At 42.7% G+C, this 16,705-nt stretch overlaps 2 protein-coding genes across 4 annotated transcripts in view; one reads left to right on the forward strand and one right to left on the reverse strand.

The window, feature by feature from the left end:
• Nucleotides 1-16,705, forward strand: part of LOC126467694 (uncharacterized) — a 424,429-nt gene that overhangs the window by 21,519 nt on the left and 386,205 nt on the right. The window lies entirely within an intron of this gene.
• The window catches only part of LOC126465452 (translation initiation factor IF-2-like), a 97,024-nt gene continuing 80,532 nt past the window's right edge, over nucleotides 214-16,705 (reverse strand). The window contains exon 3 of the mRNA XM_050096311.1: nucleotides 214-453. Within this exon, the coding sequence (XP_049952268.1) occupies nucleotides 214-453 (240 nt within the window). The remainder of the gene's footprint in view (nucleotides 454-16,705) is intronic.

Consider the following 16,705-nt stretch of genomic DNA (forward strand, 5'->3'; position numbering starts at 1 on the left):
GTAGAAAATAGCGAACCGTAGTTATTGTAGAGGTCAACTCTAGACGTGTCCAATAGGTCACACTGCTCCTTCCGCAGAACAGACCAGTCTCTTGAGCAGCCCGCACGCCTGCTGACTTCGGTGTCGATGGGTCGTTAAACCCAGTAACAAGGCTCCTTATTCCCCAGTTACTGCCCCCTGTTTGACGCTGGACTGGGAACCGCCGGCATCTCATTACGGCGTCAGCTCGACAGGACGTTTGGCGGCCCCGAACTGCGGCGAGGACGCGGCCAGGGTTGTTTCACGAGCCGGCGGCGGCAGCCAGCCAGCGGGCCTGCTGCCTTTATGTGGCCGGCCTGCCAAGGTCGCGAATGCATCATACTTCGTTAGCTGCACCGGCGGCTGCGGCGGCGCGCCGCGCCATACCGCGCAGCCGGCACCAGGGCCGCCGCTCTCATTACCAGACTGCCCTGTCTGTCCGCACCGACATCACAGCCCACACATAATAATTATCGCCAAGCAGCGGAAGATAAAAAAAAAATGCGCTTCTTATTCGATGCATGTCACTCTTAGGTTAATGCCCTAATGAGATTTTGGTGTGTAGCATGGTTGCCAGCTCCCTTACCGCATTTGACGGCTTACAACACACACTTTCTCTAAATTTCCTCAGTAGCGATTCACGAAAAGAACGCCTCCTTTCCTCTAGAGACTCCCACCCGAGTTCCTGAAGCATTTCCGTAACACTCGCGTGATGATCAAACCTACCAGTACCAAATCTAGCAGTCCGCCTCTGAATTGCTTCTATGTCCTCCCTCAAACCGACCTGACAGGGATCCCAAACGCTCGAGCAGAACTCAAGAATAGGTCGTATTAGTGTTTTATAAGCGGTCTCCTTTACAGATGAACCACATTTTCCCAAAATTCTATCAATGAACCGAAGACGACTATCCGCCTTCCTCACAACTGCCATTACATGCTTATCCCACTTCATATCACTCTGCAATGTTACGCCCAAATATTTAATCGACGTGACTGTGTCAAGCGCTACACTACTAATGGAGTATTCAAACATTACGGGATTATTTTTCCTATTCATCTGCATTGATTTACATTTATCTGTATTTAGAGTTAGCTGCCATTCTTTACACCAATCACAAATCCTGTCCAAGTCATCTTATATCCTCCTACAGTCACTCAGCGACGACACCTTCCCGTACACCACAGCATCATCAGCAAAAAGCCGCACATTGCTATCCACCCTATCCAAAAGATCATTTATGTAGATAGAAAACAACAGCGGACCTACCACAAGCCTGCAACAGTCTCCCTCTTCGCCCGCCCTCACAAACCCAGAACACTGCCTAGCCTATGATGCGTTATTGTAGTCTACGGTGCCAGTGAACTTGAATTGACAGTGATTTGCGTTATCGGTGACAGTACAATATTTTTGATAGCTAGTTTCGGAATGGAAAAAAAAGGTACCGGTATTCATATATGAGATGCTGAGAACCAAAGTCGTCTAAGTAAAAAAAAATTAGTTTTTGAGTTGTACCATTCGGTTTACTCACAGTGCACGGAAATTCGTTAAGAAGTCTCTAACGGCAACTCTATCAGGAGCCACTTCAGTCCTTCAGATGCAGGGGGGGGGGGGGGGGGGGCAGGGAAATAGTGATGTAAGTCAAGCAGCAACACCTCTTTCTCTTGTTGGTCTACGTTATTCTGCGCGTTTATTTACGCTATAAAATCAAAAAGACATTGTACTGTGCTAGTATGTATTAGCGTTCTTTTCTTTCTTTAGATTTCTAATATCTCGATCTTATTAAAGCAGAGAGAAGTTTCCACTCCATGTTGAAATCTAGATTCAAGCCTACACGAATCAAGCAGTGATGTCTCACATTAAATACACGGACCATAGAACTCATCCCTCTCAACAATGCTGTGCGACCTGTCACCGAGCTAAACAGGAAAACCATGACGACACTTCTCCCGTATATCCCTCCGATGCACCAGACTTTCTTCCCCAAGTGACATCTGAAAGTAAGGTTCAGGAATCTGGACCTGAACTTGTTGACACTTTGGTAGAGGAGGATGATACGGACGGAGAAATGGAGTAAACAGAAATGGTCCATTATAAAGCCTCTTGAAATATCAGCGTGAAAAGAATTACGTTTCAAAAAGTTTCAACATGAAACGACAGTTTATTAATAAGCCGTAGATGAACTCACTGCTGAACTATTTAGACAGATTCAGTAGGTAGCATTCTTTTAATTAACAACAATAACGCAATTCGTTTAACTCAATTTGTGACAGAAAAGTGCATAATGGGAGCAACAAGTGCAGACACATATTTTATAAATAAATTCCAATTATGGAGATTAAAATACACCGTATGCGCCCTCAGGTACTCCAATTCACCCAAAAGTTTATAGAATGGCTAGTACAACTTTTTATTTATACCACTTCACCTTTCACTATGAATAAATTTCTGTGAGGAAAAGTGGTATCCCCGACTTTGGCTCTAAGCACTATGTGACTTAACATCAGTCCCCTGGACTTAGAACTACTTAAATCTACCTAACCTAAGGACATCACACACATCCATGCCCGAGGCAGGATCCGAACCTGCGAACGTAGCAGCAGCGCGATCGCGGACTGAAGCGCCTAGAACCGCTTGGCCACAGTGGCCGGCTCCTCGAATTTTATGGACTATAAAAAGCTATTTATGACACAAATAATTAAAGTGTCTGTTGCAATCGTAATTATAATATTTCATTTGTCCATTTCATCAAATAAATCACGAATTTTTGTAAAGCATGAATATACATTAAACGAAACGCATAGCTTTTCATTTCTCAGAAGTGAGAAAAATTGAGTTATACCACTTTGGCTCTCAGCGGCACATAAGATTCGGGTTATAAGTTGGAAGTAACGGCTTATGCAGAAGAGCATGGAACCAGAGCAGCTGAGCGATATTACAGCCCTCCACCAACAGAAAAAAAAGACAATTCGCTGTTGGCGGGCTAGTAAAGAAGAATTGTAAAAAATGAGTTAGGGTGAATGCGCAAATAGGGGACTGAATTCAGAATGGTCAAAAATAAAAGATAATTATTTTCAGCTATTTCAATCGGGTAAAATGTTATTTTCTAACAAATAAAATTGAGGTGCAGCTTTTAGTCCGTAGCGTCTTACAAAAATACGGTATTGGATATCAACATACATATGAAATTGTTGAGACGATTTCCCCAGAAACACATATTAGCAGGTTTCTTCGGGGTGTTTTACTATGACGACACAGATATGTGATTGTTAGGCGTTAAAATCGCCGATCGTGTGGGGGAAATGTCTTCACGACACACTGCCCGTTGTATGAGTGGTCCACGAAGGGGAAAGTGTGGTAAGATTTGGTGGCTGATATTCCAAGGCCCTTTGGAACTAAACTAGAAATCGAGAGATTTAGTGAAAATAATCGACGTTGTGATTGGGTACAGTACATTAGTCCTGATAAATACTTTTTTAGTGAGAGGTTCTTTTATAGATAAAGTCAAATCACTGGGTCTTACCTCACTATTGGGGTAAGAGCGGGTACACATAATGAATTTATCGGAATACAGAAAATAAAAATCTGCAGTGGAAAAGCAACGAAACTGTTTGTTGAAACATTTAATTAGCAATATTATTGACAAAATTCACATGTAAAGTAACAATCCCCATTATCTACTCCACTGCATCTTTAGCAGGACAAGCAAATACATTTTCTCCACTGAATCCAACCTTCTTCTTATGAGTTTGAGAATACGTCTCAGTAAAATCCGTTGACGTCTGAACTGTTTTTATCGTCTTCATCCGGGGATTCACTGTCGAAGGGCTGGCCGGGTCTTAACCCGAGTGCAGAGGTTATAAAAACGGAACAAAAGCATGCTATTGCTAGGATAATCTCAATTAGTATAAACAGCTACAATCATGCGATATTCCTAAATAAAGTAGCATTTTTATAAGTGTAATGGCTAAGAAATAGTCTCGGTTTAAAAATAAAAGAACATTATTCAGTTCTTACCGTAGTACAAACTGGTTTTCAAGAGTGAACTGAAGAGCAACAACGCGTCGATATGGTCGCTCTTTCTTCTTGACTAGTGGAGTGTATTTGTGTGTCCCTCCACTACAGGGCATTCATAATGGCATCAGAAACATGATACCTGGTTTCCCCCCATTTCCGCTTCACAAATAAATAAATAAATAAAAGTGGAGTCCGAGACACCCACTCAATTTTACATTGTAAATATTAACGCAACCAAACATTCTGAGAGTGTCCTTACAGTTTTTCGATTTTCAATGTAAAGCGTGACTAGTTTCCTCAAACACAATCGGAGCTGGCGCAAGTAAATATTAAAAAGCTTCATTTATACTTCTCAAGAAACATCAGTCTGAAGGCTGCACAATAGACACTCCAAAACGTATGCTTAATTTCAGCAGAATAGTAATATTTTCCGCTCGTCTTTGGTGGCATTCAGCACTTGCTTATCACAGTCGCTACGGGAATATTAATAGCAGGTTAATTCAGGTTTGTGCTCCTATGCTTCCACACACATCATGGGTGCGTTGCAGAGTGCAGACGGCGCATTCAAACAGTTTTGGACCACTTCGCCGACTCACGTTACGTAAGTAACGCTCGTTACGACGCAGGTTGTATGTGTATTCGTTACGCCTCGCTGATTCTAAGAACGTGAGTTTTTGCACTGTCGAGCCACATGCATTAATTTGTTACCTCGTAAGCGTCCGAAGCCACAGTGCTTGGACATTACACCGCGTGTTTGTGCAAACTAAAGTATAGGGAATGTCTCTTATGAATTGGAACGTCTACACACACCACATTTATAAATTTTGTCTCTGTACAGTTTCCGATCCGCAAAAAAATGCAAAAATCCTTTTTGTGGCCTATTGCTTTCTATCCAATGCCTCCTAAAATAAAAGCAAGCTACAGGAAAACAAATTTTTCGAAAAGCAAGAGACTCTCTTTTCTCTTGGTAGAAACTGGTATAGCTCCAAAAAACCGAAAATGACTGTCTCTTTCTTCATCATCAACATCATCTATTTTCTAATATTTTGAAAAATCGTCTCTTCGTTGTACTGATGAAACTGACAGACACTCGTTTCTCAATAGCGCAATTTGCACCTTACCTTGCTCACGCAGATGTAAGAATTTGATTACTCTTATTCTAAACAATGTATTTCATAAGGATCTAATGCCTCACGCTTCATTTTTTGTCCACTGTGATGCTGCGTAACTGAAGCATGTTTCTTGTCCACATTGAAAGGCATATCGTGACGCTATAAGAATTTCGAAACGCTGTCTTCTTATTGCAGCGGCGTCCTAGCTTTGTCTGCTCGATAACACGCTACTAACGCCATGCTAATCCTGAGTAGTATACAGTACGACAAGCAAAAGGAAACTTTTGTTCAGAATAATACTGCAATCGAAGGAGAAGCTATGATCCCAGCTAGTTAAAACGTCGATATTCTGTACTTCAGCGTGGAAACTTCATTTGAAAACTGATCTGCATTTGGCTTCTTACGTCACTTGAAAATGGGAAGAGTCACATTATATTTTCAGTACACTAAACAGATGACTCCTAGCCTGTATCGTTGACATTCTTTCTTGCATCAGAACAAAGGCCAGTAAGAGAAAATACATTTCTCCTAAGAAAAATTAAAAAAAGTGTTAAATGTACGTGAATTCTGTCCAAAAAAAAGAAAAAAAAACACATCTAATATTCTGAAGGTATAGGTGCGTTGTTTACTGAAAATAAATACAAGTCGAGATTATGAACTTGACAGAAAATGAAAGTTACGTCTCGTCTACATTTAGATACAGAAGAATTGCTGCTTCAAATGATCAATGATGTAGATGGAAACTGTCAGTGGATAGGTTTCTAAAGAATCATCCTGATGTACGCCATAAGAAATTTAGGGAATAAGAGTACAAACTTAAATCTAAATGATTGGGCAAAGATTGGGACCTTTCTCCTCTCTATTAATGTAAATTCAGCTAAACATGGGGAGAATGTCAAATATTTTATTCAGTTTCCAATCTCAGCTGCTTCCATCTTGCTGCCATCAGACATCCTACACTGGTGGGGGAAAACTGAAATGAGAATGCTATGATAGAACTCCGCCAGATTATGCATATACTTATTCTCATCGATTCACGTCCCGACGGCAATCTCTAAAAGCACATGCGATTTTTAAATTACCAGTTGTTGCACATTCTGCAATGGAACAGAATAGTACCGAAACAAGATCACTTTGTACTGTCTTCGTCAACTTCGGTTTCAGAGTTATTTCTAGCGATTAACAAATTCATTTCTCTTCCTCTGTGGTGTCATTCTTTTTTTGACGTCTTGATATACTTTGCTGCCATTCCATATTCATCGATATATGCATCTCCTCAAAATTATATCAAATTGGTAATGAAACATTCATTTTAAACAAAATCCGCATCCAGAAGAAAGAATTGTATCAAGGGAGAGTGAAGCATACTGACGTGGTTGTTCAAGGGTGAAATTGATACTGTTTTTCCTTATTGAATCCGATTTTTAGTTGAAGTAAAGGAAATAACGAAAAAGATCTGTTGACTCGAAAATGTCTAACCGCACGAGTATATTCTTGCACCATCGGCATGTTCATAGAACTGCTTCTCAAAAGTATTATGCAACTTTAACGGATGTTTGTGAGAAATAAAATGAACGTGCTCAGTTTTCTTCACAACTTTTTCTTTTGTACAGTAAGAGATAAGTGTAACAGGTTTATTATTCCACAACGATGCAGGGTGATGCAATGGTTACGGCACCTGACTAGCATTCGGAAGGGGACATGGCTTATGTCCTCATCCACCCAGACAGAGTTACTGTGATCCAAAGTTTCGTTAAATCTAAAAACGTAAAGATCGACCGCGTGCCACGTTTTTGTTCATTGTGTGCGAATGCTCCTGCTCTAATGTCCCCGTCTAATCTTCGTCGTTTTGTTTCTGTAGTCACTCCAGTGATAGAAACGTGCCTTAAGTCTTGCGAGCACTAACGAGCTAGCCGGCAGGTGTGGCCGTGCGGTTCTAAGCGCGTCAGTTTGGAACCGCGTGACCGCTACGGTCGCAGGTTCGAATCCTGCCTCGGGCATGGATGTGTGTGATGTCCTTAGGTTAGTTAGGTTTAAGTAGTTCTAAGTTCTAGGGGACTGATGACCTCAGGTGTTAAGTCCCATAGTGCTCAGAGCCATTTGAACCATTTGAACCACTAATGAGCTCTCGTGCTCACCCTGGCGTCAGTTCTGGTTTATCGGACATTCTGCTACAAACTATGTATCTTCTACACCGTAACTACCAGAGAAGTGACTCTAGCGCTGCATTATTCTCACAAGAATTACTTGCCAAATGTTTCCGAAGTCTCTGCTTTGGGAGGCGGCGCTTTGCGTGGCTGTTAGAGAGCATACCGAGAGACGGCGGCGCCGGTCACGGGCGATTTCGAGTGGACGCGACATCCTCGTACGTGCCCCGTGCCCTCTGTGCAGGGCACGCAGAATACTCCCACACTCGCAACAGGGCGCCCCCAGAGGCACGTTGCGCCATTGCTCTTCTTACAGAACCCTTACGCGCTGACTCATCTTTACCATCTACTTGTACACTCTGCAAGACGTACACTACTCGCCATTAAAATTGCCACACCACGAAGATGACGTGCTACAGACGCGAAATCTAACTGACATGAAGAATATGCTGTGATATGCAAATGATCAGCTTTTCAGAGCATTCACACAAGGTTGGCGCCGGTGGCGACACCTACAACGTGCTCACATGAGGAAAGTTTCCAACCGATTTCTCATACACAAACAGCAGTTGACCGGCGTTGCCTGGTGAAACGTTGTTGTGATGCCTCGTGTAAGGAGGAGAAATGCGTACCATCACGTTTCCGACTTTGATAAAGGTCGGATTGTAGCCTATGGCGATTGTGGTTTATCGAATCGCGACATTGCTGCTCGCGTTGGCCGAGATCCAATGAATGTTAGCAGAATATGGAATTGGTGGGTTCAGGAGGGTAATACGGAACGCCGTGCTGAATCCCAACGGCCTCGTATCTCTATCAGTCGAGATGACAGTCTTCTTATCCGCATGGCTGTAACTGATCATGCAGCCACGTCTCGATCCCTGAGTCAACAGATAGGGGCTTTTGCAACACAACAACCATCTCCGCGAACAGTTCGACGACGTTTGCAGCTCGGAGACCGTGGCTGAGTTTACCCTTGACGCTGCATCACAGACAGGAGCGCCTGCGATGGTGTACTCAACGACGAACCTGGGTGCACGAATGGAAAAACGTCATTTTTTCTGATGAATCCAGGTTCTGTTTGAGTGATGGTCGCATCCGTGTTTGGCGCCATCTCGATGAACGCACATTGGAAGCGTGTATTCGTCATCGCCATACTGGCGTATCACCCGACGCGATGGTATGGGGTGCCATTGGTTATACGTCTGGGTCACCTCTTGTTCGCATTGACGGCACTTTGAACAGTGGACGTTACATTTCAGATGTGTTACGACCCGTGGCTCTACCCTTCATTCGATCCCTGCGAAACCCTACATTTCAGCAGGATAATGCACGACCGCATGTTGCAGGTATTGTACGGGCCTTTCTGGATACAGAAAATGTTCGACTGCTGCCCTGGCCAGCACATTCTCCAGATCTCTCACCAACTGAAAACGTCTGGTCAATGGTGGCCGAGCAGCTGGCTCGTTTCAATACGCCAGTCACTACTCTTGATGAAATGTGGTATCGTGTTGAAGCTGCATGGGCAGTGGTAGCTGTACACGCCATCCAAGCTCTGTTTCACTCAATGCCCAGGCGTATCAAGGCCATTATTACGGCCAGAGGTGGTTGTTCTGGGTAGTGATTTCTCAGCATCTATGCACCCAAATTGCGTGAAAATGTAATTACATGTCAGTTCTAGTATAATATATTCGTCCAATGAATACCCGTTTATCATCTGCATTTCTTCTTGGTGTAGCAATTTTAATGGCCAGTAGTGTACAATGCTTGGTAGACAGTACCTCGTACCAATGTTTTTACTGCGAGGGAAAAATGTCTACACTCCTCTGTATCCACCCTGACCTCTCTTATCTTATTCCCATGATTCTACACTAGATATACGGTAGGTACTCTCGAATATAGGTTTTTTGAATCTATCTAACATGGTTTCGCGAGAACAGCATCGTCTTTCTTCCTAGGTTTCCCATTTAAGTCTCCCTAACACTTCTGTCACATTCCGTATGGACTATACCGCCCAATTACGATCTCAGCAGCTTGTTTCAGAATTCTGCGGCGTCTGTTATCATGTCCACTTGTAAAAGACTCCAAGCGCCGGAACAATACTCTCGAATTGGTTCATAACTACACAGAAGCTAGCAAATTAGTCCATGATGTCTGCCCCACAGCCCAATGAAAGTAACATCGCTTAATGTTTTTGGCATATGTGACACAACAGTATTTCGGCTACCCATTTATTTCTTGTTCGTTTTCTGTTCTGAAGTGTAAATACCGCAAAGCAATGGACAGTCCCTGCCAAAGAGAGAAACTGGTTGTAACGAAAATCTTCTGTGCCATATTTTCCCAGTTCGATTTTGTACTACGTCTGGTAATTCATTTATTCCTTCCTATTCAAAGTTAAAGAAAAGTGCTACAACGTCTAGTATCTATTGAAAATAAAGTAATAAAACTGCGTCGTCCTAACAACGAGCCTGGTTAACCTAAATACGTCGTGGACCCATCATCTTTGTATAAAGAGGAGACGAGCGTAATGAGTGAATATTCAAAATACTTGTCATAAACGACTAAAGACATAAAAGGCAGGACTCGTTCTTCCTTCTCCTCTTTTTTTTCTCCGTAGTCCGCATTGACTGGTTCGTGACCTCTTACTTCATTTCTGTAAGGATCTCTTCATTCTTTCAAGTACTACACACCATACATGATAACCTGGGCCACATATTCGAGTCAAAAAGTTTTCGCATGCTACTTCCGTAACTGCCAGACTCATTACTCGTCGGTTACATAGTACTCATCTGGTGAGACTTTCCCACTTCTTTTCTCGCCTATGATACCAAATACATTTTCATTCTGCACTTTATCACACCACTTAATTTTTGAATTTTGTTCTGTTACACAAAATTTAAATAATTTCTATTTCTTTTTCTCTTGGTTTTACCACTGTGTGCGTCTCATATGCTGCAGTGCTATGACTCCAGCATAACATCTGAGAACTTCTATATCTCAGTTTTGACGAATTTCTGTGGTGGAGTAAGGATAAAGAAAGTTTATCTCGAAAGGGACGAAGGAAGTTTCAATGTTGACGATGCACTGGCATTTATGATGTTAGGAAGGAGTACCAGATCGGACTTGACAGAACAGTTCTTTAAATCGATTGGTCTGGGATTCACTCAAAGTCATCTGGGGAAACTGCGGAAAAATTAAATTATGGTTCAAATGGCTCTCAGCAATATGGGACTTAACTTCTGAGGTCATCAGTCCCCTAGAACTTAGAACTGCTTAAACCTAACTAACCTAAGGACATCACACACATCCATGCCCGGGGTAGGATTCGAACCTGCGACCGCAGCAGTCGCGCGGTTCCGGACTGAAGCGCCTAGAACCGCTCGGCCACCACGTCCGGCAGTTCAATTGTAATTGTTGATCGGGAATTCCACACATCTCTTACCTACTGTACGAATCAAGCAGTTGCCCTGTCGCTCTGTATAATGCTCTGGGAGATTACGAAGGAGATTCCTTCATATTGTGTGGATTGTACGTAGATTTTCATTCATCGGCTGAACTGTTTAACAGTTCCTTCGCGTCCTAATTTCTGCCACAAGATCATGCTTCAAAGTTTCTTTTGTTTCTCATTTCTCGCTGTCAGTGTTTCACTTTCGTATGGTGTTATGCAGTGTGCTTACCGTCTCGAAAAATCCTTAATGAAAGCTCTTTAAAAACCTTTATGCTATCTTAAATAGGTTTTTGTTCATTATCCTGCCTCACATGAAACTAACAGTTGTTCTTTGCTGGCAGTTTTATATGTACCGTATATGTCATGTTTTTTGGTACTGTAGTCTTGTCTCCCGTTGTGTTAGACTTACTAAAACATTTTGTTGACAGTCGTTTTCAACCGTTACACAAGCATTTTATTTATTTTATCACGAAAGCACAAGGTCTCTACCGTAAGCTGAGACATATGCACCAATAAATGGAAGTATCTGCTCAGTCATATGGTTCTAAGAATTGTTACTTAATCAGTGAATCCTATTTTCCATAAAAATAAGGTCAATCAATTCACTTTTGTCCTCAGGAGATAGTCTTCAAAACTCGTATCATGCTCTGTCTTGCTACTCTCTTGCATAAGGCTAAATTTTTCTCAAATGTTACGTATTTAAAATAAAAATCGGAACTCAGTTCGGAGTACGCAAACTCATCGTCGTCGGCTCTCCATCAGTTGTGATAAAAATCTTTCCTTTCTGTAGATTCTAAGAGGCTGCGAACGACTCAAGTACTGCTACGCCGTTGCGAGTTGAAGCCTCAACCAGCGACACTGTTATGGTGTGTGACTGACGTCGAATTATTTTTATCCAAAAAGAAACTCGACCTGGACGCGTACCTTGATATGCAGATTGCCGTAGGTCACATATGACTCCCACACCCCAGTGGAGCAAGTACAAGAGTTGCCCTACCGGAATGCCAGGTGCTGAGGTCTCTGAATACAGGCGAGTTATATTTTCGAGGGCCGCAGCACGCCAACGCTAACAATAATGGAGTGTTCGAATCAGGCTCACGAGACGACCGGTAGGCACGAAGCAAATGGTACTCTAAACGAAAGTAGATTCGAAGAATTATTGTCTGCAAATAGACTTTTTAAGACGGCTCAGTACTCTGCCGTAGTTTACCTTTCAATGGCCTGTGCCTGCGCTTTTCTGTTGTGCTGAAACAGCACTGCCAAAACGAGATTATCATCAATAAATAACGGTATATGTTCTCTGGTATATTTCATTGTACTTATTTATAGATTTCTATTCTTTTTTAAGCCGTTGATGACGTATAGTTTACAATACTGCCTAGTTTGCGGAGATATTCCCGTATGTGTTCCTTTGAATGATCAGGTTTAGAAAGCAGTGTGCACATAAATGCTTAAGGGGGCAGACCAGCATAGAAATTTTTTTTAGCCTAGTTGTTTAATTGGGTTAAAATGTTCTTTAGGGAGTTTATTTTTAAGATTCATTCATATGAAGTGTGTCATAAACGTGAAAATACTCTTATATTAAAACCGCAAGTTACTGCATGGGAATCTGGCGCACCAGAGTGCTCGAATGCAACCGATGTAATGCTATAATAGTTACCGATGGTATAGGGGTCCTGTTAGTTGCGTGTAAGATCACAGAGGGCATCAGTATCAACTGAAGTACTATTGTTCGTAACATGATTCGTTTGTCGTACATAGGCTGAAAGGACGTGCTTGTCACGCGTCTACTTAATTTGTCATTTGGCTTGTTTTTTGTACGAAGTAAAACATCGGTGCTTGAAAATCACAAACAGACGTATTTATACGGATAGAAAAAGTACAAAAAGTATTGCCAATCTTGCGAAAAATTCTTCGGTTGGTAAGCGGAAGGCGTTTAATCGATATAATTTCGTGAAACTGAGAGTGTTTCAACATGGGCAAAAAAAAGGCTAGCCGATAAAAGATTTGTTCAATTTCAATATTAAAGAACACAAGTTTAAACTTTAAAGGCTTTTTTCTTTCTTTCGAAAACAACTTTTTGAAAGTTCAACTCACGAAAGACATATGCAGTTACATTATATCTTTTTGTAACTCGTGGGTCGGCGTTTCTTCTCCTGTAATACGTTATATTGCTGCGATATATTTTAATTTCGGCTTTTGGTGCACGTTTTTATAAGGTCTTTTTGTCGAAAACATTGACTTTTATTTCAGTGCCGCTATTTTGATAACCATTTTTTTTAACATCCTGACGTACTACGTTAGACAATATCATCAGTTTCGAAGCAGTTTTTGAAATTGTATTCGAAGTTGAAGATTGTAGCGTTCAGAGCTCCCACCAACCACCCTCGCACTCCGTGAAGGCCTTTCGTTGATTGTAGTGTACTCTGGGTGCACATTTGTACTGTCAAAAATAGATAATACAATGTTAGGGGAGCAAAATAAAGATCTGAAATCAGTTTTGTAATTCGCTTGTTATTTTATTGAAAAAAAAATCTCGAATATCGGTGATCGTAACCCTGGCCTAGGCCCATAAATATTCTTTCATTGTACCCCGTGGCTGTGCACAAAATATAGCTTGACTCTTATACAGAAGAGTACAGCAACCAGCCACTTTTTACAATGAACTAGCCGTCTGAAGATGAACCTGTCGGTTCGAAACTGGTAACGGCGCTGTTTAAATAAATAAATAGCATTGCAAAAAGTGGCTGGTTGCTGTAATCTTCTGTTTAAGAGTATAGCTATATTCTTTCATTGTTCCAAGATACGTTTGACTTTTTTATATCAAAGCTTCGTTGGTAATACTGTATTAAAAAAACGAAAGAAAATTACTTCATTTCGTAGCTGTATGGTAGCAGACTAGAAGCTATGTATGGGCACAAATGGCAATTTTTATTCTTAACGTGCCTGACTTCCTTTTGCTGATTGTCTTTTAAATTCTCATCTTGTCTGTTTCATACGATCAGAGACAGGTACTTCGTTGGTTGTATCTTTTATCACAGTTCATATAGCGCACAGTGTCAGCTGTATTTCTTCAAAACACAACGCTTTTCCATTTACCTTTTGATTACCCATGCATATTTCGACATCTGTTTCTCATCTTCTGAGGACGTCGTCTTAATTTCTGAAAGCGCGTATTTTAAAGCTTCGGTTTTAAGGGTGGTCCACTATAGCACTTTATGGCTTGACAGCAAGTAATCCTCTGAAGTCGAAGGAATTTCGGTTAAAAAGTTACAACAGACACTTAGAGTTTCTACAACAGAAAAATGTGTAGTGCGTTAAATGTAATGGTATATTTTAGGTAACTGTGATGAATACATGCAGAGTGTAGTGTCTTATTCGAATTGTTAATGATGATGATGAAGAAGGAGAACGTGAAGTCCGATGTCGGCGCAGAGTCTACGTTAAAATCCTCCGATATGTATAAAGGATTTTAAAGTCCGACATGTGCTGAAGCAAAATCTTTCGCAGTACCACGTGAAAATCGCCCAAAGGCCGAAAATGCAATATTGAACTAAATAATTTCTACAGTCAGCAAATACGACAACCTTATAAAATTCTACATGACTGTGTGACCCTGACCCATTAGAAGTTTTATTCTAGTCCCATAGCCTGTTGAACGAGGGCACAACGACTATCTATATGCCTCTGTAAGCGATCCAACCTATGCTGTCTTACTCTTATGATCTGTACATCGGACACGCCGTAGAGTCAGAAGAGGTGTGTCACTTTCTGGAATATGGATTCTCTCAATTATTGTAACAGTGTTTTGCTGAAGCAACGTCGCCTTTCTTACAGTGATCACATTTATGTTCCAAGAACATCTCTGTTACACCTTCGTTTCGTCTACCTGTCATAATCCTAAAAGCGCATCCTTGAAATCGATCAGTGTGTGCTGCCATAAATACTAGATGTGAACAACAAACGCTTGAACAGTACTCTATAATTAGTCGCGCTAGCGTCTTGGAATCGATTTCGTTTAGAGATGCACTGCACATTCCTTGAACCTTTCTAACATTACTAAATATTTTATTCTCTTCCCGTAATACTGATGTTACGTGTTTGATTAACTTTGTATCGATTCTCACTAGACATTTAAAATACACTCCTGGAAATGGAAAAAAGAACACATTGACACCGGTGTGTCAGACCCACCACACTTGCTCCGGACACTGCGAGAGGGCTGTACAAGCAATGATCACACGCACGGCACAGCGGACACACCAGGAACCGCGGTGTTGGCCGTCGAATGGCGCTAGCTGCGCAGTATTTGTGCACCGCCGCCGTCAGTGTCAGCCAGTTTGCCGTGGCATACGGAGCTCCATCGCAGTCTTTAACACTGGTAGCATGCCGCGACAGCGTGGACGTGAACCGTATGTGCAGTTGACGGACTTTGAGCGAGGGCGTATAGTGGGCATGCGGGAGGCCGGGTGGACGTACCGCCGAATTGCTCAACACGTGGGGCGTGAGGTCTCCACAGTACATCGATGTTGTCGCCAGTGGTCGGCGGAAGGTGCACGTGCCCGTCGACCTGGGACCGGACCGCAGCGACGCACGGATGCACGCCAAGACCGTAGGATCCTACGCAGTGCCGTAGGGGACCGCACCGCCACTTCCCAGCAAATTAGGGACACTGTTGCTCCTGGGGTATCGGCGAGGACCATTCGCAACCGTCTCCATGAAGCTGGGCTACGGTCCCGCACACCGTTAGGCCGTCTTCCGCTCACGCCCCAACATCGTGCAGCCCGCCTCCAGTGGTGTCGCGACAGGCGTGAATGGAGGGACGAATGGAGACGTGTCGTCTTCAGCGATGAGAGTCGCTTCTGCCTTGGTGCCAATGATGGTCGTATGCGTGTTTGGCGCCGTGCAGGTGAGCGCCACAATCAGGACTGCATACGACCGAGGCACACAGGGCCAACACCCGGCATCATGGTACATCCAAACCGTCATCGAACCCATCGTTCTACCATTCCTAGACCGGCAAGGGAACTTGCTGTTCCAACAGGACAATGCACGTCCGCATGTATCCCGTGCCACCCAACGTGCTCTAGAAGGTGTAAGTCAACTACCCTGGCCAGCAAGATCTCCGGATCTGTCCCCCATTGAGCATGTTTGGGACTGGATGAAGCGTCGTCTCACGCGGTCTGCACGTCCAGCACGAACGCTGGTCCAACTGAGGCGCCAGGTGGAAATGGCATGGCAAGCCGTTCCACAGGACTACATCCAGCATCTCTACGATCGTCTCCATGGGAGAATAGCAGCCTGCATTGCTGCGAAAGGTGGATATACACTGTACTAGTGCCGACATTGTGCATGCTCTGTTGCCTGTGTCTATGTGCCTGTGGTTCTGTCAGTGTGATCATGTGATGTATCTGACCCCAGAAATGTGTCAATAAAGTTTCCCCTTCCTGGGACAATGAATTCACGGTGTTCTTATTTCAATTTCCAGGAGTGTATGTCATGGACTTGACAAGTTCACCACTAATCATTTAATCGTATAGTATAACGTTGTTTCTCTTTGTTAAAGGCATTGTCTTGCATGTATCCACAATTAAGAAAATCCAGCATTGATTGCGCCAAGTGGAAATTTTGCCTTTTTGTCTGCTTTTTAAATTACAATACTTTCCTGTAGACAACGAGTTCGACAGTGCATAGATTAATACTGCTACTGACAGTATGTGGTAAATCATTGTTTATCGAGAACGCTAGTGGTCCAACAACACTTCCTTGTGGCGCAGCCGATGTTACTTTTGTTTCTGTCGGCCATTAGCTGTCCAGCTGTACTTGGTTCTACAAGCGAAAAATTCATCGATCCAATCGCATATACAGGGCGTAAATTTTAAGTTGACAAACCAAAATAACTCGAAAAATAAGCTTCGCACGAAAAAAATGTGTAGAATCTAAAGTTGATTATTTTCGAGGGGGACAT

This window comes from Schistocerca serialis, chromosome 1 (assembly GCF_023864345.2).
Source record: "Schistocerca serialis cubense isolate TAMUIC-IGC-003099 chromosome 1, iqSchSeri2.2, whole genome shotgun sequence".
Taxonomy (NCBI): Eukaryota; Metazoa; Arthropoda; class Insecta; order Orthoptera; family Acrididae; genus Schistocerca; species Schistocerca serialis.